This window comes from Dunckerocampus dactyliophorus, chromosome 8 (genome assembly GCF_027744805.1).
Source record: "Dunckerocampus dactyliophorus isolate RoL2022-P2 chromosome 8, RoL_Ddac_1.1, whole genome shotgun sequence".
NCBI classification, from domain to species: Eukaryota; Metazoa; Chordata; class Actinopteri; order Syngnathiformes; family Syngnathidae; genus Dunckerocampus; species Dunckerocampus dactyliophorus.
The window spans coordinates 18637551-18662551 of NC_072826.1; the positions used below are offsets into that span (position 1 = coordinate 18637551).

A 25001-nucleotide genomic window follows, 5' to 3' on the forward strand; every position below is an offset into this window, starting at 1 on the left:
GTACCATAAAGTTGAAATGCTCAAGAAAAAAGACACTATTTTTTAAAAGTCATAATATTATGAAAAACAAAACAGTGAATTAAGTTTTTTTTTTTATTAAGTTGTGAAAAAAGTTATAATGAAATAATAAAATGTAATTAAGTCAAAATGTTATGGGAATAAACTAATTCTGAAAAGAAAATTTACAGGAAAAAAGTTAAAATAGTTGGAAAATTTAAAAAAAAATAAAGTCAAAATATTGAGAAAAAAGTTGTACTCTACCAAGAAAAAAAAGTCACAACTTTACAAGAATAAACGCATAAATATGATGAGGCATTCATTTTTGAGTTGAAAAAATAAAAGAAAAAATATGCTATTTTTTAAAAGTCATAATATTCTGAGAAGCAAACAAACAAAATAAAGTTGTCATTTTAAATGATACATTGCATTTAATAAAATTAGGTTGGGGAAAAAGTTGCATTATGGGAATAAAGTCAACATATTATGAAAAGAAAATTGATGAAGATTATTTTAGAAGAAAGTTCAAATATTTGCATAATGGGTGGGAAAAAGCAAAGACTGAAGTTTGTACTAATAATATGCATTTTCACCTACAGTATATCACAACGCTGAGAGAGTGAGATATAAAACAAAACATCTTCGCATATCTACCACATGTGTTGGTTTACAAAATAACCAAGTGGCCTTTGCATCTTTTCATTTTTCGGTATGTGGCCCTTGGTGGAAAAAGGTTGGACACCCATGCTTTACTGCATCCAAAATTAACTGAAGCGAGACCTTAAAACTGAAGTACGTACCGAACAGTGATTATGGCCCAAGTTACACTCCTAATCATTTGCAGCTTTATCAGCCTGTTGCCATTCACAGTGACAAGCCTGCTAATAAATTGATGTCACTTTGCTGTCACACAGGGACCAGCACACACCAGGAGACAGTCGGAAGGTGGACACCTGTCTCCCAGACAATAGCTTCCTGTATTAGTGCTCCACTGAGTGATTGATGCTGTCTCATTAGCTCAAGCAGTGGCAGCACTCTTTAGCCTCCTCCTTCCCTACTTCCCTTCATCAATCAGCTCTTCTCCATGGATTAAAACCCCCAAATCCCTCAACTCATCTCATTCGTCTCCTCTTAGACTTTTTCCTCGTGGCTATTAAGATTCCCCTCCAGCATCAGTGCTCCCTTGGTGATAGATAGATACTCTCTAGCCTCACACTGTCACGGTGCCTCTAATAGCCCCTGCCGGTTGGTTGCCACAACGCTAACCGCCACCGCTGCCTCCTCGCTGGTTTTGCATGACCGACTGACATGGCTGGGACCCGCCGAGGCTTCGTCCCGAGAGAGGAGACAAGGAAAAGCAGCCAAAGAGAAAAGAAAATGCAAGAAGTGAAGGATTAGAAAATGGATTGCAGACATGCTACTATTCTCCACATCTGCTTCTACACACTTGAATACGACACAGCCATAAAACTACTGCACTCTTCTCTTACTGATATTGCTTTTTAACCTTTAACTTCTTGTCCAACTGCACAATGTAGCAAGCACGCAAACAACAAAGAGTCTATGGAACCTATTCTCCCGTTTGCACGTCAGTGTTTTTCTATGTGTTTGGAATTACGCACGTTTCCCTTATTCGTTTTCTCCCATCCAGACTCCTGAATTTCCCACGGTGCGTAACGCAGAGCCGTGTGCGCAAGTTGTAAATGAAGGCAGGCTTATGTGACTCATTGACAAAAGAGGCAGACTTTGCCATGATGTCATGTTTTTGAGCTGTCTGAAAATCATGGAACATGGAGTTTTCACACTTGTGGATGTCATTGAAATCCGTGAAAAAGATAAAGCACACTTATAACTCATTCAATACCAAAGATGTATTCATGTTTTTATTATCCCGAACGCCCAATCCCATACTTTTTTTTACGCGAGACGCAAAAAGAGGTGATGATGCAACTGCACACTAATAGATGTCGCTTTTAGAGCAGTTTTAAGCCATAAAAAACGCCTATATTCTGAGACATTTATTATTTGGCCTAAAAGCCAAAAATGTGTGGTGTTGCGAATGCTGAATTGCAAATGCTATTCAGTAAAAACAGTGCCATCATCTGGGTCTGGTGGGGCACTGCAGAACTTGCCCCTAATTGCTACTGCTTTAGATGTCAAAGTCAGTACCCTTACTTGCTTTTTACTTTTCTACCCTTTTTAACATTTATTAAATGTTTTCTGGCCGTCGGCTGAAAAATACTTGAACAACAACCACATTTCTGCACTTTCTGTTTGTATCCCAGAGGCAGAATAACAACTGGATCCACTTGGGATGTTCGTTTGCTTAATTAATGAGCTCCCTGCTGACAAACATTGGCAAGACACTGCTCCGTATAGAAAAGTGTCATACATCAGTTGTGATTACTATACTGTATTTCTTCATCACTGCATAAGCTAGCTATCGATTGCTACATGACTAAATGCAAGCAACTGGAATATTGTAACTGTCAACATGTAAAAGACATGTTGTGCGTGAATTACCTGTATATTAAAACACATGGATAAAGGGGTAGGATTAATCAAGCTCCGCTTCTTCCAACTCCTTTTCGTACATGTTGAATTGTGCAAATGTAAACATGTGATGTTCATTCATGTAACTTGTAACCTGAAACAAATAAACCATACCACACAACACCATACTGTGCCATTACATTGGCTCTGCTGCACAACAAAGCAGAGAAAGGAGAGTCGGACAATTGACAGCTAGCATGTGACTTAAAAAAACACCACCGTAAGGATTATTCATGCATATTATTATTTTTCTAATTAAATACAACACATCTACAGGATCTGATAGGGCAGTATGGAACTTGCCCCTAATGCAAATTCAGGCCAATACCCTTGTGACCTTTTATTTTTACTACTTCAACAATAATAATATTTATAATTTTTCACTTCCACGTTTTGTCTCCGAGAGGCAGAAGAACCTCAAGAGGCATGAATGGATAGTCTTAGGATGACCATTCTTAGTTAAAGAGCTTCCCTGTTGACAAACATTCCCAAGATTGCCCTCAGCAGACAACGCTCCAACAAAATGCTCCGCGGCCATCTTGTTTACGTATGCGTTCCACACCTGAAGAAGATGCGAGCATCTTCATCACACACACATGAATGCACAGGCAACAGTGCGCAGGGATATGGCGGGAGACAAATATAACGCTGAGCGTTTTGTGAGGTTTGATTTTTTTTGAGGAGGCATTTTTGTGATGCAAATGTATTACTCTCTTGAACGCATTTTGTTTTGAGAAGCCAAACTCGTTACTTAAATGGCCCCAGCAACTAAGCAGAACTACGTTTCTCGTCACGGATCTCCGACCAGAACTGGACTCACGGGACCAATTAGGGGGGTAAGTCACTATTGGTGTAGTACAATGCTGATGGGGGTGTCATACAACTTCATGTCAAAAAATCCGAACTATCCCTTTAAAGCAAGTCAGAAGTTTAAATTGAAGGCCTTTTTTTAAGTTAAAGATTCTTTAGATTCCACCAGTTTTTCACCCATGACAAAGAAGCTGCAGCCTCAGACAGATAGCCTGAGGTGTCTATTTCATTTTGCTTACACTTGCATCACAACACTGAAGAAAAGCAAAGAGTGCCAAGAGGGTTCCGAGATCCGCCTTTGAAAACTAAACAAGCACATTGCAGAACAAAAGTTCAGTAGTTGATTTAAGTCACTATCTTGTTATTCCACCAAGTACTTGAAGAGAGTACTTCAGAGAGGGTTTCGTGTGGAAGAACTTGACCTTGACGGTCTAGTATCAGTGACTCTGACCAAAAAATGGACCAAAAGTCCCACAGACAATCTCCAAAATCTTGTACAAAGTCCTCCCAGACAAGTTGATGCTACTCAAAATTGTCTTTTACCAATTCCTGCATGTGCGACAGCCAATAATACTTCTTCACATAAGTGCAGCGTCCCACCTCTGAGGGTGGAAAATTGCCAAGACTACTATCGTCTCCCCGTTCCGTGTCAGTGCTGTTTAGACAGAACAGCAACACTGAAAATGCGGAAAAATTGTACATTTGAATTGCTGCTCTGTATTGACTATAAAGTCAACGAGAAACACAGCACCATCACCATCAGCATCTTCATTGTGTTTCTGGGAACTTCTCCAAACAGTTACTTCCACTTGTGACCCAAATGCAGGGCACATGCATAATAGCCCCTTTCATACGGCTTGAAAAAGTCTTTTTTATGCCTTTTTCCTGTCGCTGTTCTGTATAAGCAGCACTGACAGGGTATTGTCATGATCCATTCCCTACTTTCATGCTCTGATTTTGTTTTTTGCTCCCTCTGCTTGTTGTGTATTGTGTTTCCACCTAAGGTTCTCTTACTTCAAGTCTGGATGATGAAGTCGAGCTGGCAATTTTCCACCTTTTTAGGTAGCATCAGAGCCGTAACAGAGGTGGGATGCTGCCTGTGTGTAAGGCTATTGCACAATGCCAGGACAGGGACACTCACTTCTCTTGCCTTCTTTCATGTAGCTGTTCTGAATAAACAGCACCGACATGGCAAGTAGCCCCGCCTCTCGCCCAAAGTGAGCTGTGATAGGCTCCAGCATACCCCCGCGATTCTAATTAGGATAAGCGGCATAAACAATGGCTGGATGGGTGGACATGGCAGGTAGACCTGGCAATTTCTACCTTCTGAGGTAGTATCAGAGCTGTAACAGAGGCAGGATGCCACCTGTGAGTAAGGGTAATCCACAATGCCCGGAGAAGAGCACACGCTCTTATTTGACACTGTACATCGCATTAGACATAGCAACACATGTAATTATGTGATTGTGGGATGCTGTGTGAAAGTTTACACAGTCAAGATGCTGCCTCAAGGAACAAGGAACAGGCACAAATAAATGCAGGCTGTATAGGATGTACTGCTGACATTTTGCAGGATTTCTGTGTGAAAGAGGCTACTGATTCATCCACAATGTCACAAACATTATTTGGAAAGTATCATCCATCAATCCGTCCACACACACACAAACACACACACATGCATTGGTCATCCACATATTGAGGATCACAAGGTTAATTTTACAGCACAGTCCGTGTGCATGCATGCACATTTCAACACAAGGTTCCCCAAACACAAACTCATCAAATCACCGCACACGCATACACACACAGAGGTCAAAGGTGAGTCTGCTTTACCTCTATGCTTCTCAGACCCATGCAGGTCCCACGGTATACAACTAGGTCTGGGCATCTTCTCGGCACGTAACACAAAGTCCATGTCCGCCCTTCCTCTCCACTGTTAACCCAGTCGTAGTGTGCGTGCATGCGTGTGTGTGTGTGTGTGTGGCATGAGTTTATAGTGGTATGCCCAGATGTGCTACAGATTAGCACAGGAATCAGCCTCTAGCATCACTTTCATCCCTACTCTCCTCTACTTCTTCCCTCATAAAGCCTCGACTAAAGCTTAGCCTCTGGATGGTCCCGCCCACAACCCCCTGCTGGTTGCTCCGGCAATCACACCATCACGTCAGCAGATGGCATGCTACAACACTGGACACACACTCACACGCTGCACGTTTAGAGTCACTTATAGCAGTGTGATCACTTTAAAGTTGTACAATTGGGAAATTTGACCTATTTTTTTCTATTGTTTATATTTACATTAGCATGTTACTTTATTATTACATAGTTAAAAAAGACTGTGGAGTAGACTGTGGTTTTTAGCCTTAACATTGTCAGTCGTTAGCTTCTTTTTAAACGTGTATAACAGCTACAAATGTTAAAATGCAACATTAAAGCATTGCCTGTACAGTTACTAAAAGTTGAACAATGGCGACAATTTGAACCTGGAACAGATTATTTCTATTTACATTATTTCCACCCAACACACCACTTTTATTAGGGATGCAATCTCATGAGAACGAATACAATATATGTATCAAACAGTTAAATAATCCCATTTAGATATCAATAAATAGCTGAGTAAGTCATACAATCATACAAGAATGACATCTAAAAAAAAATATATGCAAGTTTTTATCTTTTTTATATCTGATGTCTAAAAAAATAAATATTACTACTTATATTAAGAATAATGATGATAAGTATTATGATAAACAATCTAATGTTACCCTCTTATTACTTTATAGTGTATTATATGTCTAATGTCCGAAATTATTACTACTTATATTAAACCTACTTAGCTATGATGAACTACAACATATGCATAACAAATAACCAATAATTATTATGTTAATAAATAAATTATTATAATATATAACAAGTATATAATTTATCATTATTCCATTCATTCCATTCCATTCCATTCCATTTTCCTCCGCTTATCCGGGCCCAGGTCGCGGGGGCAGCAGTCTCAGTAGGGAAGCCCAGACTTCCCGGTCCCCGACCACCTCCTCCAGCTCCACCGGGAGGACACCAAGGCGTTCCCAGGCCAGCTGTGAGAAAAAATCCCTCCAGCGTGTCCCGGGGCCTTCTCTCGGCTGGGCATGCCCGAAACACCTCACCAGGGAGGTGAGAAGGCATCCGGACTAGATGCCCAAGCCTCCTCAGCTGGCTCCTCTCGATGTGAAGGAGCAGCGGCTCTACTCTGAGCTCGTCCCGGATAACCGAGCTCCTCACCCTGTCTCTTAGGGTGAGTCCCGCTACCCTACGAAGAAAACTCATTTCAGCCGCTTGTATCCGCGATCTCGTTCTTTCGGTCATGACCCAAAGCTCATGACCATAGGTGAGGGTGGGAACATAGATCGAACGGTAAATTGAGAGCTTTGCCTTCCGGCTCAGCTCTCTCTTCGCCACGACGGTCCGGTACAGCGACCGCATTACTGCAGACGCTGCGCCGATCCACCTATCGACCTCACACTCCAACCTTCCCTCACTCGTGAACAAGACCCCGAGATACTTGAACTCCTCCACCTGGGGCAGGACCACATTCCCAACCCGGAGGGAGCAATCCACCCTTTTCCGACTGACAACCATGGCCTCGGATTTGGAGGTGCTGAGTCTCATCCCAGAAGCTTCACACTCAGATGCAAACCGTCCCAGTAAACGCTGCAGGTCACAGCCTGATGAGGCCATCAGGACCACATCGTCTGCAAATAGCAGAGATGAGATCCTAGTGCCCCCGAACTGGACTCCCTCGACACCTTGGCTGCGCCTAGAAATTCTGTCCATGAAAATTATAAACAGAATCGGTGACAAAGGGCAGCCTTGGCGGAGGCCAACGTTCACCGGAAACAGGCTTGACTTACTACTGGCAATGCGAACCAGGCTCCTGCTCCGGTTGTACAAGGACTGAATGGCACGTAGTAGCGCGCCACCAATCCCATACTCCCGGAGCACCCCCCACAGGACACTGCGAGGGACACGGTCGAATGCCTTTTCCAGGTCCACAAAGCACATGTAGACCGGTTGGGCAAACTCCCAAGTACCTTCCAGGACCCTTGCAAGGGTGTAGAGCTGGTCCAGTGTTCCGCGACCAGGACGAAAACCGCATTGCACCTCCTGTAGCCGAGGTTCGATTAACGGTCGTACCCTTCTCTCCAGCACCCTGGAATAGACTTTCCCAGGGAGGCTGAGGAGTGTGATCCCCCTATAGTTGGAACACACCCTCTGGTCACCCTTCTTGAAAAGGAGGACCACCACCCCAGTCTGCCAATCCAGAGGTGCTGTTCCCGACTTCCACGCAATGTTGAAGAGACGTGTCAGCCAAGACAGTCCCGCAACATCCAGAGCCTTGAGGAATTCAGGGCGAAACTCGTCCATCCCCGGAGCTTTGCCACTGGGGAGCATTTTGACTACCCCAGATACCTCAGCCACGGTGATGGAACTGTCCGCGTTCGTGTCCTCAGTCTCTGCTTCCTCTATGGAAGGTATGTCAGTGGGATTGAGAAGGGCCTCAAAGTATTCCTTCCACCGCCCAACTATATCCTCAGAGGTCAGCAGGCCCCCCACAATGTAAACAGTGTGGACCGGGCACTGCTTCCCCTTTCTGAGGCGTCGGAAGGTTTGCCAGAACCTCTTCGAGGCCGACCGAAAGTCGTGTTCCATGGCCTCACCAAACTCCTCCCACACCCAAGTTTTTGCCTCGACCACCACCGAAGCCGCGTGCCGCTTGGTCTGCAGGTACCTGTCAGCTGCTTCAGGAGTCCCACAAGCCATCCATGCTCGATAGGACTCCTTCTTCAGCTTGACGGCAGCCCTGACCTCTGGTGTCCACCATCGGGTTCGGGGCTTTCCGCCACGACTGGCACCGACCACCTTGCGGCCGCAGCTCCGATCGGCTGCCTCAGCAATGGAGGCACGGAATAGAGCCCTTTCGGACTCGATATCCTCATCCTCCCCCGGGATGCAGGAGAAGCTCTGCCGGAGGTGAGAGCTGAAGACTCGACAAACAGGAGACTCTGCCAAACGTTCCCAGCACACCCTCACTACACGTTTGGGTCTCCCGGGTCTGTCCGGCATCCTCCCCTGCCATCTAATCCAACTCATCACCAGGTGATGATCAGTAGACAGCTCAGCCCCTCTCTTTACCTGTGTGTCCAAAACATGCGGACGCAGGTCTGATGATACGACTACAAAGTCAATCATAGACCTGCGGCCTAGGGTGTCCTGGTGCCATGTGCACTTATGGACATCCTTATGCTGGAACATGGTGTTTGTGATGGACAAACTGTGGTTCGCACAGAAGTCCAACAACATCACACCGCACGGGTTCAGATCGGGGAGGCCGTTCCTCCCAATCACGCCCCTCCAGGTCACACTGTCATTGCCCACATGGGCGTTGAAGTCTCCCAGTAAAACGACAGAGTCACCAGATGGGGTGCTCTCCAGAACCCGTCTGATGGACTCCAGGAAGGCTGGGTACTCTGAACTGCCGTTTGGCGCGTACGCACAAACGACAGTCAGGACCCTTTCCCCAACCCAAAGGCATAGGGAAATGACCCTCTCGTTCACCGGGGATGACTCCAACACAGAGGCACCGAGATGGGGGGCTATTAATAAGCCCACACCAGCTCGCCGCCTCTCCCCTGCAGCAACTCCAGAGTAGAACAAGGTCCAGCCCCTCTCGAGGAGTTTGGATCCAGAACCCAAACCGTAGGTCGAGGTGAGTCCGACTATACAGTATCTAGTCGGAATGTCTCAACCTCTCTCACCAGTTCGGGCTCCTTCCCCGCCAGAGAAGTGACGTTCCATGTCCCAAGAACCAGATTTGGTCGCTGAAGACCAGGTCGCCTAGGTCCCCGCCCTCGACTGCCACCCAAAACGCAATGCACCGGACCCTTATGCTTGCCCCCGCAGGTGGTGGGTCTACGGGGGGGAGATCCCGTGTAGCTTCTTCGGGCTGAGCCCGGCCGGGTTTCACGGGTGAAAGCACCAGACGCTTGCCTGCGAGCCCCTCCCCCAGGCCTGGCTCCAGGGTGAGGCCCCGGTATCCCACTTCCGGGCGAGGTGCGGCCTCTCCTCGTGTGTTTGTTCATACGGGTCTTCTGAATCACTCTTGGTCTGGCCCGTCACCCAGGATCTGTTTGCCTTGGGAGACCCTACCAGGGGCATATAGCCCCAGACAACATAGCTCCTAGGATCACTCGGGCACACAAACCCCTCCACCACGGTAAGGTGGTGATTCACGGAGGGGGTAAAAATATCATTGTAATACTACTATCTATATTTAATACAAAAATGATATTACTGGTATAATTTTGGTTAGCCTATTTAGTCATAAATAAATACAATTATAAATATGAATACATCCATCCATCCATTTTCTATGCCGCTTATCTTATTAATATATAAATTCCTTAATAGAGATTTTAAAATGTATATATATTTTACAAAAAGGCATAATATAACTAAAAAAAGCTAAAATGCTGATACTAATAACTAATAAAAACACAAAGATTTGTCTTTAAAGATATGTTGTTGTTTTTATTTGTATTAAAAATACTATCAAATGACAGCTGGACAGCCCTCACGTAAATAGACAAAGACAAGTAGACAAAAGAAAAACACTGAGCTGTATAATTACTATTATTAATATTCTATATCCAAGGTTCCCAAAGTGGGCTACGCCAATTGTCATAGGGGGCACATGAATAAAAATGACAAACAATTAGCGCATAACACTGACAATTATGAGTGCAACTGAACGCCTCATACCACAGAGTGCACAGTCATAGCAGAAAGAAGGAAGGAGACATGGCATGAAGTTCTCCATTGCTCTGTGTGAGTTTTCCGAATAAGTACGGTAAGCAAGTTTGATGATTATGGTGTGTATTAAGAGTGTTTAATCTTCAAGGTTTGATTTATATTGATTTTCAAATCCCCACACTGTGAGAACCGTCAGGATGAGAGAGTGGGGATTCCCCTGAAAATGAGGCTTTATCTCTGCTTGTACTGTATGTATTTTTGTACTTTGCATACTGCTTTATCATGTTTGTTCAACTTTTCCTTTCAATTTGGTATCAAATTAATATGCACTTAAATCATAGCGATTGCAAGTGGGCAAAAGTGAAGCTCAAGGTCAACCCCTTCAAACAAGGATCCCAACTACCTGCTGAAATAAATACTTACAGGATGATACTTTATTCATCTCCAAGAGAAATCCACATCTTATCTATTTATCAGTGTTCATGTAAAACGTTTATCAAAATTTGACCATGCAAAATACACACTTTTTAACCAGAATTACTTAACATACAATTCATGAACCAATTAATCATGTTTAATAGTTCAATTTAATGAGAATTAAAAATGGTTTATGTTTTTTAAGTGTGCAGGAGTAGGGCGTACATGGTTTCAAGTCAAATGTCTGAAAGGGTACGCCGCTGTGTAAGGTTTGGGAACCACTGTTCTATATTATCATAACAGAGGTTTCTTTGGTCTCAAAAAATGTTGACAATAATCATTGAGTCAATTTGTGGGACAATGAACATTTCAAAACGCACCTGCATTGTTTTTGGACTCGGTTAAATAAAGAAGCCTGCTTGTCCAGTTATATGTTTTCATCGCAATTTTCTTAAAATGAATGTTAAAATCTTGTCTCGTCTTGTTCTCATCGACCCAATCTCCTGCATCGTCTCGTCTCTCGGGTTAGGTGTCTCGTGACACCCCTCGTGTGTACCTAATGTTGTGGCTGGCGCCGCACATGCTCATGTGGAGGTGAGTAAGCTGTCTCTCCATGCCATTCAAACCAATGAAGCCCTAGAGATGCATTAGAGCGCGCTCATTAGCTGTCTCGCTCTCTGCTGTATCACAGCTCATTGGTCCGTTGAAAGTTTTAACCTTTCAGATCTTCCTGCCTCTTCCACCTCATCTGTCTCAGCGGTGCTTCCATTTGTCTCTCTTTCTTTCCTCCAAAGCTAAAAATATTCTCCCATCAACAGACGTATACGGGGAAAAAAATATAATAAATCATTGTGTGCATATGCTGCAGTTTAACGCTTACGTATTACAGAGTATTACAGAGCGCTCGTCACATTTAGAAATATGGACAATGCCCGTAGGAGGTGCAAGCATCAAAACACACAAAAAAGCATTTTTGGTTCCCTGTAGCCGCACGGAATAACAAAGAGCTCAACTTATGTCACTGGGAATGATTGCACACGGTCTGCCTTTCAAACTGTCCAAAGTGTTTTTCCACATGAGATGACTGAGCTCCCTGGAAGCGTCCAAATTCCCACGTTGCTGCTTGTAAAGATAAGCTGTAATTGAAGAGAACATTTTGACTCAGCGGCAACATGGCTGAGGCTACACTAGTGGTGAGAAGAACATGTTAGGGGCGATGATGGACAGGTTATTCCTCCTTCAATTGGACATCATCAAGTGTGCTGGCACACTTTCATTTATTCATAAAGTGTGCACAGTATGAGGAGGAGGTGAAGGCTAATCCCTTCTGGAGGCTTTGTAACATGCTGAAAGGTCAAAACACGGCTAATGAGGAAAAGATGCACAGATTAACAGGAATTACGCCTCAACATTGAATAGCGGGACCTTAATGGAGTACAGATGGAGCAGCCATTGAAGCCACTTTAGTCAAATGGAGCCTGCGGGTCATCTTCGTGCACAGTTCATCAATAACTAGCTGGAATATGACTTGTTTGCTGATGACATCACATCATTACATAATAAAGGACATTTTTCAGCATATAAATGAAAATGAGGGAAATATGGGAAATTCCACCCAAAACATAAAAATGGGAGCAGGTTTGTAAAAAGATTCCACTGCCTACAGTAGTGCAACCCTGATATTTTACTGGCGTGCTTCTTTTATTTTGAAGGCCTGACTTTAACGGCTACAGGATGTGTTACACCGATGTTTCCCGAGTTGGCCCGGAAGCTGTGCTGCTCTTTTTAAGTTAAAAGAAGAGAAAAACAGAGGAAACTATTAAAATCGGAGAAGAAAGAAGGGCACCTGTCTTGCAAGATTTGCTAAACGTATTGTGTAATTGTTCTGTCAAGAGACATTTTTTTTCCCTAAATGTGTGGAATTTCTAACTGTACAACCACCATGGCAGTCCACTGTGACTGAAAAGCAAATAGGAGCACATGGCTGCAATAACAACATCATGATGCTTCTGTTAGGATAGCGAGGAGGTCGTGTTCTTTATGAACTGACCTCAACAATCAATTCAGCAGCATGCTGAATCCATTAATGGACAGCTCCACCCTCTCCAGCCTCATAAGCCAAAGTGTCCACCATACATCCAGCAGGACCTCGCAGTGGACGCTCCTCTGCAGACCAGCAGCACACACACACACACACACACACACACACACACACACACACACACACACAGACTCCATAAAGGGAGGAGGACTGTAATAGAGTCATTTTAAGCTGTTGACAACACAGCAGCCATTAAAAAAATGTATCATCACAATCTCAGCGACTAGGTGCCCCCCAGACTGCTGCACACAACACTTTAATGTTATTCTCCTGGATTAAAGAGCGCAAGGCAGGATGGCTCGGAGGAGGATTCATTAGTGGTTTGGGAGAACATTCCCAAACAGAAAGTAGCCAGTCGACTGTCTTGCGGCGGTTACTCTGGAGAATTGGTGGTGGGGAAAGCCCCCGAATCTGAAACCTCTGCTACAGAGAAAGAAAGAAAGACGTTTTGGTGGCCATGTTGAATGGATGTCATTGTTCAGCAGCCAGGATGGAAGATTCCATGGCTTGTGTAATCTAACAACAGAGACCAGGGCTTATGTATACTGTAACATACGGTGGGTCTGCTCACTGAATATGCTCAATAAAAACTACATCAAATTAAAAAGATACAACTTTAAAAAGTAACACTGAGTCTAAAATGCAAAAAAAAAAAAGCTTAATTATCAGGGGAAATGTCACAATTAACTGTAAGACTAAATTACGTTTTTTTTTCTCTGAAAATAGGCCGTTTTTTCTGTAGAAAACATCTCATTTACCATAAGTTGGTAATTATTTCTAAATACTCTAGGTGACAATACAGGTCAAATGTACAGCATACATGTACCACTTTTAGAAAGCCCATCATTTTTACATGTTTATGTCTTGATGCACTTTTTACATCTTCCCAAGGCAAAAGTAAATTGAAATATAGTACACTTACTGTATTTAACTAGCTATTTCATAAGTTGCAGAGGCAAATGTCCAGAATGGAATGTGAATCTAGAACATTATGAATGCTGTTCCTAAGATTTTGGGGTTCTCTGTAAGTATAGACACCCTATTTTATGTAAATATATGCATTTATATTTATTTATTTTTGTATGTTTTAATATTATTGATATGATTATTTTTTATATTAAATGTATATAAATATAAATTTAAATAGATTGTTTGGTGCTCAAAAAAATAAGCTACTGCCTATTAAACGTTTCATTGTTTTAGCACTTTCATTCATTTCCGCATTGCAATTTCACTTGCCTTAAAATCCAATTTGGGATTAGTCTAATTGAAAGAGATTAAAATGTTTACGTTCTAGTGTTTTTATGTTCAGGGAGGCTGCAGATTTAGAGCCCGAATTTGAAACGTTAATCAAGACGTGAATGAATTTGTCGTATTTCTTGTCATAGGCTTTTATGTGTTGCTTAATGTGAGTTATTGCAGTTTCTGTCTGTTTAAAAAAGAAGAGGAAAGCACCAAACAACACGTGCACACAAATGCATTACTCGTGCGCCACATCTGCTACGAGGTCCAATTTAAGCAGACATTTACTTCCAAACGTGACATAAGCTTCCAGGAATGCATATACACAACCTCCACTCTGTCCGTGTGTGTGCATGTGTGTGTGTGCATGTGTGTGTGTATGTGTGCAGCAGGGGACACTAACTGTCCACCTGATAAATGTTTGTGTAAACGCCACTTCAGTGGAAGAAAACAGTGAGGTCGGGCTTTTAGTGATGTTGCATACACAAAATAAGTCACTTGCATGTTCAATGTCAACGTTTTGTGTTTTGTGCACGCGAGACACCGGAAGTTGACCTTGAGGCACAAAACAGAAACATTACAAGGTGCTAATTTGGGTGAAAACACCACTAAGTGTAGGGCTACGCAAAAAACGACCTCGTAAAAGGCAGATATTTTGACATGTTTCATGAAAGGACAACAAAGACTCCCATTCATAAAGGCCTGCAAAGATGGTGTAATATGCATGCCAGGCCTCTAGTTGGCAATGTCTCTTTATAAGGAAACATTACACACACTAATGCTGGTCTGCTTGGACAAAAAAAACGATAAGCCATCAGATGACTTGGATGTCCTTGGCACACTTTGTCAAGGAAAATGACGGTGGCTTTAAAGGGACAAACAACACAACTTCATCACTTTTATGTTTTGTTCGATCATTTCTGAATAAAGTAACCAATAATAATAATAATAATAATAATACAGTATATGCATGGCAGTCAGTTGAGTGCATATTAATTAATTAAGGATTAAATTTTAGCTAATAACTCTGTAAGCTTTTTAGCAACACTAGTAACACTTCTTTTTACACTTACAAATACTTAAGATCCATCATTATTAACATTTTGACAGAAAGTCAGGTATAGACTTGTACCTATGTCTTTACAACATCTACAGAATAAACCATTTTTAAAGCTCCCCTTTTATGCAAAAGTGACTTTAAAATGATGTTTTAACAGTAATATGTATTTATTAGCACCAAATGTGAGAACAATCTATCAACCCCCTCACTCGTTGGCTCCACTTTTGACAAAACTATCAAAAATCCTCTTTTCTCACGGACATGAGGTTTCGTTACTCATCCTAAAATGACATCTGGAGTTTTGGCCACTGGCTGTCATTCAGCTACGCACGTGTTTTGTTTTTCTTGAGCAAATAGGCTAACCTAGCATGATGTTGTTGTTAAAATGTGAGTGTAATGTTAGCACTGCAGCTCACATAGCTATGCTAGTCTTGTGTCCTCCTCTCCCACTCCTCAATGTTATGATTCTGTATGTTATATATGGCATCTATTATGTCAAATAATTGTAAAGTAATCCCTCGTTTGTCACGCTTAATTGGTTCCGAACTCAACCGTGATAAGTGAATTTCCGTGAAGTAGTATTCCATATTTATAAGTAGAATATTTTCACAGAGCATAAAACCTGTTTACAAGCTTCTAAATGCAGTTTTTAACATCATTAGAGCCCTCTTGACATGAAATAACACCCCTATAGTCACATTTACACTCATATTACCCAATATAGTAGATGTAATCAGAGCAAATAAGCCATTTAAGACACAAATAATACTTGTGCTCATGTGTGTTTCTGTAAATGTGTTCCGATGCTAGGGGAGCTAAGTGTGGGATGGAAAGGAAGTGACGAGTGTTGAGTTTTAGTTTGGCATGGGTTACGGCCGCAAGAGTAGCCCATGTTAAGGCCTGTTGTGAGATAATTCAAACCGATCAAGTCTGGTGCTTGTGTGTCTCACTGAACATAACAGTAACATTACTGACACCTAGTGACCAGTGTAGAATACTACATATCATCACGTCTTTGAATGTGTCTTCTGAATGACTTATGTTTGTATATTCGTTAACTCAGCCATTTTTACGGTTCAAAATTCTTAATTTAGGCAAAAAAATATGCCAAAAATATTTTGAGTAATAATAGGCCGTATTCAATCATGAAACATATTATAAACATATACGAAAAACTGTGAAGGCGCTGTCTAAGCACGAACTGGCGAGGGATTAGTGTGATGTAAAAAGTGGATAAAATGGACTAACTCATTAGCATTAAAGCTACAGACACACAACAGTAGGGCTTACGAAGAGCACTTTTAAATTCAAGCATCAAGGCTCGATATAGGCCAACATACTTCCAATCCACTATTGTGGGATGTGGGGAGCATCAGTGTAACGAGTGGCTTGCATCAAAGTGCTCTGCTTATCCTCCGCTGTGCCGGAATGTCACGCCGTTTTGCGCATATACTGCTGGAACTCTGCACTTCCTCAAAAACCCATTTTCCTTCACGCTGAGTCCATTTTCTGCACGGAGAGGATTTAAACAAGCGGCTGAGGCGACACCACCAAACAACATCTAGTAGCAGCAGTTAAAGCAATGATGCATATTAAATGATGCTGGAAAACTGCTTCAAGTTTGGATGGGGATGATTTCAGGTGCAAATGAGGAGTTAGATGTGGAGGAAAGGAAGTGGGCTTCTTTTGCCAGCAGCCAACTTGACAGAACTAGACTAAACACTGTTTTAGTGCTCCTGTTTTGTCTCCGAGACAATGTGCTCCTTTCATAAGAGAGCTTCCTGGGCTCGACTCCCAATGGAAACTGTTTGAAAAAGGGCAGGCACTTGGGGTTGGGTCTCATCCACGTGCAGATTGGACCAATTAAACATTTTTGCAGCAGAAAAAACCCGTCATATAGACAATCTTTGAAAGATCTTTGCCTAGCACGTTTGCAGTAGATACTTAATGACAGCAGAGCGCTCCTGTCATGTCGAGGATCTTTGACTCCTATTTTTGCAGTTGGTCCTCAAAAACAGCAGAGTGCTCCTGTCAGAGAGACTAGCTTTTGACTTTGACTAGCATTTTTAAGAACGCTCCTGTCGGATAAAGGAGCTTTGACTAGTGTTTCTGCAGTAGGTCCTTAAAAGTACCAGAGAACTCCTGTTGTATAGATGATCTTTGACTACCGATTTTGCAGTAAGTCCTTAAAAACAACAGAGTGCTCCTTTTGGATAGAGGATCTTTAATTAGCATGAGTGCAGTACAGTTGTGGCCAAACGTTTTGAAAATGATGTAAGTATTGTTTTTTTTCACAAAGTTTGCTGCTTCTGTGCTTTTAGATGTGTTTGTCAGATGTTACCGTGATACTATGGTGTTCCTCGAGCCACTTAGTTATCACTTTGCCTTTGGAAAAGACATTGTTCGTCACTAAACTGTAGCTGATGTTTTTCCTGGAGTGAAGTAGTTTCTTGACACCAGGCCATCTTCCAAAAGTCTTCACCTCACTGTGCGAACAGATGCACTCACACCTGCCTGCGAGCATTCCTGAGCAAGCGTTGCACTGGTGGTGCCCCAATCCAGCAGCTAAGTCAACTTTTGGAGACAGTCCTGATGCTTGCTGGACTTTCTTGGGCGCCCTGATGCCTTCTCCACAATAGCTGAACTCCTTGAAGTTCTTAATGATCTGATGAATGGTTGGTTTAGGTGCCATTCTACTAGCAGCAATATCTTTCCTGTGAGACCTTTTTTTGTGCTAAGCAGTGATGACTGCAAGTGTTTCCTTGCAGGTAACTATGTTTAACAGAAGAAAAACAACAATTTTAATCACAACCCTCCTTTCAAAGCTTCCAGTCTGTTATTTGACCTCATTCTAAATCTTCAGCCAACATTCTCACCTATGTTAACCAGACAATCACTTAAAATGATGTCAGCTCATCCTTCTGTGGCAAGGCTCAAATGCAGTGGAAATGTTTTTTTTTGGGATTAAGTTCATTTTCATGACAAAGAGGTACTTTGCAATTACAGAAATTGCCATTCATTTTATGACTCTTCATAAGATTCTGGAGTATATGCAAATCACCATAATAAAAACTGAGGGAGCAGACTTTGTGAAAATTAATATTTGTGTCATTCTCAAAACTTTTGGCCATGACTATACAGTATGTAATTAATGAAGAAACCTCGACTAGAACAGAGACTCAGTGACAAATTGGGAACAAAAGGAACAGCCGAGGACAGCTCTTTTGCCACCTCAGCTAACGGTCCAAAGACCCTGACCCTGAACCGATGCTAAGACATTGCATCAGCAGCACGAGCGCGCCCATGCCTTTACTGCGCGCAGCAAACCTGGCACACATCCACACATTCCAACAATGCCGGCCTGCTTCCTGTGCCCCGTGCACATGAAAGTGGATTTGTGCCGCTCAGCTGTCCTTGCTTTTCCCCCTCGGGGCGGCCAAAATCAAGAGATCAAGCGCTCATGCAGGTCAAAGTCCACATGCTCCCGCTGACGGTCTGCGGCAGACTTGTGTTCCATAACAACAAGTCGTCATCATTTATTCAAGGCCTTCATAAGCAGCGTGCACAGTAAGCAAAACTGAACTACTTTGTTCAGCTACAAGCGCAATAAAAACGCTATTGAAATGTGATTAATGACGTCTAATGATTATAAACTTTGAGGGTATATGTATTACATGTATGCTAGCATGTCTTTCTAAGCATTTTGAACACAACCCATAGGGGACGCCAATTTTATTGTATAAGCTAACTCTTCTACTCCTGAACCACTGCACACAAAAGGGCGAAAATTAGTCAACACATGCACCTCTACTGTGTTGCCTGTGCTGTTATTTTTCCGACAAATACACAACTTGGTGGCACTGTAGGACTACATGAGCCACAATTACTTGGAATTTCTCACACAACTCCACAAAGCAACCTACTCTAACTTTAAGGCGTTGAGCCGAAACACCACAAAATCTGGTACACACCTTCAGGGAACTGACAAGCACGTGTACAAAATTTGAGCAAGTTTGGTTGAAAAACATGACAGTGATCAAGTGTTTGCAGGGGCATGGGCGAACTGTGCATCCATTAGTTGTGTTGCTGGAGGAAGTGTGGCGAGGAAGAGGAAGAGCTATTGGGATGTGAAGGGGCCGCCTCTCTCTGGCTATTGTTTGGACACAGTTACAGGGTACTCTCATGCGGCATTGACCACAGACGGGGCGTGGCTATCAGAGGCCGTGCAGGGAGCACAGTTGAGGGGCGCGAGGTAGTAAAGTATTAGATGGCGCTGGGTTGAAGTGTATTGCATGCCTTCTCTGCATAACCTGCAGGAAGGTGAGTGTTCCCTGGAGTGTTGGAAAACTAGAGAGTGACAATGGGAGAGAAGGGAGAGAAAGGGAGGACCACTGCAGTGTAATTCTTCTAGTTCCAGCTTGTGTTCACCATGAAGTAACAAGAAACCCTGGGCCTCTGACAAAACTCAGCCCAGATGGGGAGAAGAGAAGATTGTTGTAATGTAATGACTCTGCAGCAGAGCGCATGAGAAGCAGTTTAGCTTCTCTACCGCACAGATTAGTACACGTTAGCAACGCTGTTTTACTGCATGCTGCACTGTTTGGAGGCTGGTGTTTTTAAAGACTTTATCGCCTGCTTTTTTCATTTATGTTCATTTGCTATATTTGTGATATACATGTGTATATGTTAGCTTCTTGCTTGGTCTTTAAAAAAAAAAATGTAGAAAACGCCTTTATTGTGTGTGCTATAGAATGCTAAAGAACAGGGGTCACCAACGTGGTGCCCGCGGGCACCAGGTAGCCCCCCACGTCCACATGAGGTGCCCGCAAGCCTGCTTTTCCTTCAGGTTTTCAGTTAATAATGTGAGAACACTAGAAAGAAAAGTATTCTGAAACATAAAATGTGAGTTGTGGATACCAGCATTTTGTGAATGTTTTGGTAAAACAAGCATATTTGATCTGTTTGGGTTGAAATTAGGTATGAAAATCATTTCTACAAAAATGAGTAGCTCGTGGCCATTTTGATTTTCTAAAAGTAGCTCGTAAGAAAAAACGTTGGTGACCCCTGCTGTAGAAAATGGATGGATGGATGGATATTGACACAGCAGCAGTTTTTAATCATTTAAATCAGTTTAGTACAGCTAAAATTAAAATACACCCTTTAAAATAATTAAATATTTTTTTACTTAAAATGTGAGAATTGCCTGATTTTTGTATTAATTTAATAGCTCATTTTTATCATGTGGAAAAGGTCTGTTCAAAAGAAAGCAACAACTTCACTTACATTTTTTTACTGTATTTGTGGCGTTAACCTTCTTGTTTCGTCATTTTTAAGGAATTATTTGAATAACTGTAACATGTAGAAAAATGCCATTTTTTATGTAACTAATTGTATGTAAAATATGAACATTGATTTGAAAAATTTATTTAAAATTTTTTTAAATTTATTCACAATGTGGAAAGGGACCAATTTTTTAAAAAATATTATTTTTTAAATTAGCATCATTATTTAATTTACTGCATTTATTTAATGTATTCATATATACATTAGCCTCCTTATTACGTGTTTGTGTATATATATATATTTATATTAGGTGTGTAACTGTGTGGGAAATTGGCTCTTTTCTATGAAAAAACAATAAAGCCTCCGTAGAAATCATATACATTAACATATTGTAGCAAAAACATATGTCGCTTATGAATACTGCAATGAAGCAATGAATACTATTAACATCTGTTAACATCTGTTTTTAATAGTACATAAGTGAATGAAGTTGAGGCTTATAGTTTTTAATATGAACGTCTAGCTTGGAGAGGACAAACTATTTATAAAATATAACTTTTACATTAAAGCGGCATATTAAATTAGCAGTATTAAAATGTATAATTGATCATTGAACGTTATTTGTCACAAACACAGTGAAGTACGTCTCTGCTTTCAATCCATCCTCTTGAGGAGCAGTGGGCAGCCACCGTGCAGGGCCCGGGGAGCATTAAGAGCATTCTTTGGTAATACGAGGTCCACACTGTGTCGGCCACAAACAGATCAATTATGGTGATGGCTGGTATGAGTCACTGCCTCAGTCAGAAACAAAAGAACACTTAACTGTATGCAGCAGCTACAGTTGGACTAAAATCCCCATCAGTATAACACACACACACACACATTCATGTACGTTCACACAACTCAGACAGTCATGAGCTATGACAGCTGTGCACTTGACTGCTGCTCAAGATCTGAGTCATTTAGAAATATTAAACAAGGCCTTGACATCCCTGTGATGGATTCACCGTGAGACTCCATTAGATGAGATGGGGAATTTCAATTGAACGCGCACTCGTGAAAATTCACCTTGTCATTGCTTTTATACATTTGACACTTTAGCCGTACATATGTCCATAGAAAAGGTATAAACGGTTACCCTGGACGGCAATGATTAGTCAAATGAGGTACATTAGTGTCGACTGTGTCCTGAAGGACTGAAATTGACTGGGACACTGGTCAACCTCTGCTGTGTTTGTACTTCAAGTATATTTTGACCATAGGAAATAGTGGTGAGGGAATTCTTCAGTAACAGGGTCAAACTGTTGCCATCATAAAACCTTTATGAAGCTCTTGAGACCGAGCAACGCATCTGTGTCCTCTGTAAAGGACAAGTATGATGTCTGACAGAGGCAGAAGGGGCGTTTTGGTCAAATTCTGAACTGTACAGCTTCATGGACATTCGACTTTTAAGGTTCCACTGTATAAGATATTAGTGGAAGGCTGCATGTGGCTATTATTAGTCAAAAAATATGTATATTTAAGCAAATTTTACATACTTTTTTGCCTAAATGAAACATTTTCAAGGAAAAAATGGCGAAATGAATTAAAATACAAATATAAGGCATTCTGACGTATTCAGACGTGATGATATGTACGGTAGTATTCTACGCTGGCCACTAGGTGTCAGTAATGTTACTATAATGTTCAGTGAAACACACAAACATCAGGCTTGATCGGTGGAACAACAAGCTTTTATGGCAGGTTCTAATTATCTAACAACAGGCACAACACTCCCCTAACCTGGGCTATTGTTGCGGCCGCAACCCGTGCCAAGCTAAAACTCAACTCTGAAGCCAAACGTTACTTCCTGTCCGATGCCCCCAATCACCTAGCAACAGAACACATTTACAACAATACACATGAGCACAAATCCTAGAAGTATGGTGAGTTTTTGAGGCTCACAGTGTGATCATCAGTCAAACGGCAGCTAACGCAGCCATGCGGACAACACTGCATGGTATGTGTGTGACAGTCAGAAGGCTAAGCAAATAACCCCCAAAAATAACTGAGTTCATCAGATGATATGACAAGCCTTCGTCTGCGGTGGAAGACACCGGGTTCGCCAACTGCTCTCTCATTTGGAGCCCACCTACGTGCTGCCTAGAAGTCCGGCTAGGGCTCATCCAATGTACTCTCACATCCAAACTCTCCTAAAAGAAGGTGTCTCATCCTCTGTAAGTGTCACAAGTGATATATGTCCTCTTGAAAACGTAAGTCATATATGTTTTAGTCTAAATTAAGGTGATTTTATGGTTCATTTTTTCATATCATATAGCCAATAGCAGGGGTACAGCCAGGAATTCTGGGCCCCATGAAAAAAAACATCACCCTAAAAGTCTGGTGGGGGAGCTTTTTATGAGTTAATTACTAATTTTGTTCGTAATTACCTAATTTTTGGGCTCCCTGGCAGTCAGGGGACCTTGGACTCATCCTGACATTTCCCCTTTATACGGCACCCCTGGCCAATAGGACATCATAAATAAATAGGAAAATGTATAATTTGTCCATGTGATCACTATCGGTATCGGACGATTTCAGTCATGGATGATTGATATTGGAATCGGCGGCACATTCATACCTATGGACAATTTAGAGTCGCCAATTAACCTAACCTGCATGTTTTTTTGGAATGTGGGAGGAAGCCGGAGTACCCGGAGAAAACCCACGCGCACACGGGGAGAACATGCAAACTCCACACAGAAATGCCCAGGGGAGAACCGAACTCAGGTCTTCCCAATCTCCAAGCTGTTACTGTGTTGGCCAACGTGCTAACCACTAGACCACCGTGCGGCCTATATAATACCATATACCAATATATACCAATACCATATTTAGAAGGTTGTAAACAGGTTTTTCAACTACGATAATATACCATAGTTGGGTCTGGAAGCAATTAACCGTGATAAAAGTGGGCTTACTATAATATTTTTACTGAATATCATCAGCATATTCAAAAAGCGTTAAAAAGTTGGAATCTGGTATGACAAACTTTTGTTTGGTTCCTTTGGTCACCTGACTGCTGGCCCCAGCGTCTGGGAACAGGAAGTATGACATCACTGCCCTGACATTCAGGAATGTGGGAATGTCAAGCTCTCACTTAGCAAGGCTGCAACAAGAAGAGAGGAACGCCAGCAGCACTGACTCAAAAAGAGAGTGTCTCCTTCCATCGCTAATGAACAAGGACTGACTTGTATCCGTTTACTACGCTTACTAGCCTTGTGATTCTTTACATAAAAACACACAACTTGTGTACGAATGTAATGGTCCCACACAAACACACCTCATCAAGATGAGTCAGCATCAACAAACATTTAGTGCCATTTTTGTATCATGTCATCAGCTGGCATCTCACATGCAAACACCTTTATGGGATATTCCATTCCACATGCTAACCTTAGCTTGCTCTGTGTGCTATAGTAGCTATGGATGCTACAGTACGACTCCTTCGTTTTGTTGCTGCCCTCGGTCTACTCATGAACAAAAATATTCTATACAAGGGACCCTGGCCCTCCTCCATTGTTGCTGTTCTGAATGATGTTTTCAATAAGTCCTGATTTTCCCTTGGCAAAAGCAGATACTGTCAGGTACTGTGAGGTACTATGTCTAGTACCTGGTCCATCGGGGCTTGAACAATGTCAAGGCAAGGTGACATAAACGCAGTATTATACTCCACAGTCTCCACTTTGTTGCAGCTGCTCTTATTCTTTTCCATTTTTGAAGCTTGGTTTTTGCGGCTTGTCACAGTACTACCTGATTATCATTCAAAAGGAATATGGGTCTTTCTGAAGTAAAAGACAAAAGAGCATCACTCAAGACTCTTAGGCCCCTTTCGCTCTGCACGGCTCTACTAGCTGTTGTGGATTTTCTATTAGCAAAAGCAGGTTCTACCAGGTACTTTTACAAAGACCTTCCAAGCTAGTACCTTGGGGGTGACATAAACCCCGGACCAATCTCCACCTTGGTGCTATGCTCTGTTTTCTTCCTGCCCTCAGTCTGTTTTTGGACACAGGAGGGCTTTGGGGGCAAATGAATGACAGTCAGTTAGTAGTTTTTCATTTTGGTTTATTTGGCTAAAACGATTTTTATGTAATAAAAGGGAATAAATCTATTGCATGTGCGCAAGGGGGCGCATGTGAGTCAGCGAGTCAGCCCCAGGCAGGAGAGGAAAAAAAAGGGACGAGTAGTTTGACACTACACTTGTTGTCACAATGATTGACAGTACGCGGCAGAATAAGCGAATTCACCCACTCACCAGTCAGTCCCTGGTGATGTCATGTACACCTGCTGCCTTTCAAAGCAGAGAGCGCGGGTTCTAGCCCAAACTTTTTCTTTTATTGTGTTAATTTATGTTGAACTAAAAATAATTTATTGAACAATTTGTTTCAGATGTATTCGTATTCATTGAAAAACGCATCTCACGAAATTGAGGTTCAAGTCAACAAATCTAAAAATTGCTTTTAATTGGTCAGTTTGGTCCTAGAGATGTGGGGAGCACAGCTTCACAGGGGGGACGCAATGTGGTTTTTGTCATGGGGTCCAAAATTCCTGGTGGCACCCCTGTTTGTGATAGTCATTTTGGGCTTCAAATAAAATTCTGCTTAGGAGTCCAATTTGTCCAGGAGCAGACCTGTTATATTGTTATATTTATGGGTATTGTTCAATTGTTCACAAATAAGTATGTTGATCAATATA

The 25001-nt window shown here is 42.1% G+C and overlaps 1 protein-coding gene across 10 annotated transcripts in view; it reads right to left on the reverse strand.

The window, feature by feature from the left end:
* The window catches only part of kaznb (kazrin, periplakin interacting protein b), a 130367-nt gene that overhangs the window by 38789 nt on the left and 66577 nt on the right, over positions 1 to 25001 (reverse strand). Inside the window, exon 1 of one of the 10 annotated variants that reach the window (XM_054785926.1) lies at positions 5194 to 5971. The exons of the other annotated variants lie outside the window; for them this stretch is intronic. Coding sequence (XP_054641901.1) covers positions 5194 to 5275 — 82 coding nt within the window. The 5' untranslated portion in view covers positions 5276 to 5971. Of the gene's footprint in view, positions 1 to 5193; positions 5972 to 25001 lie in introns of those variants that run through there. 10 annotated transcript variants of the gene reach the window in all.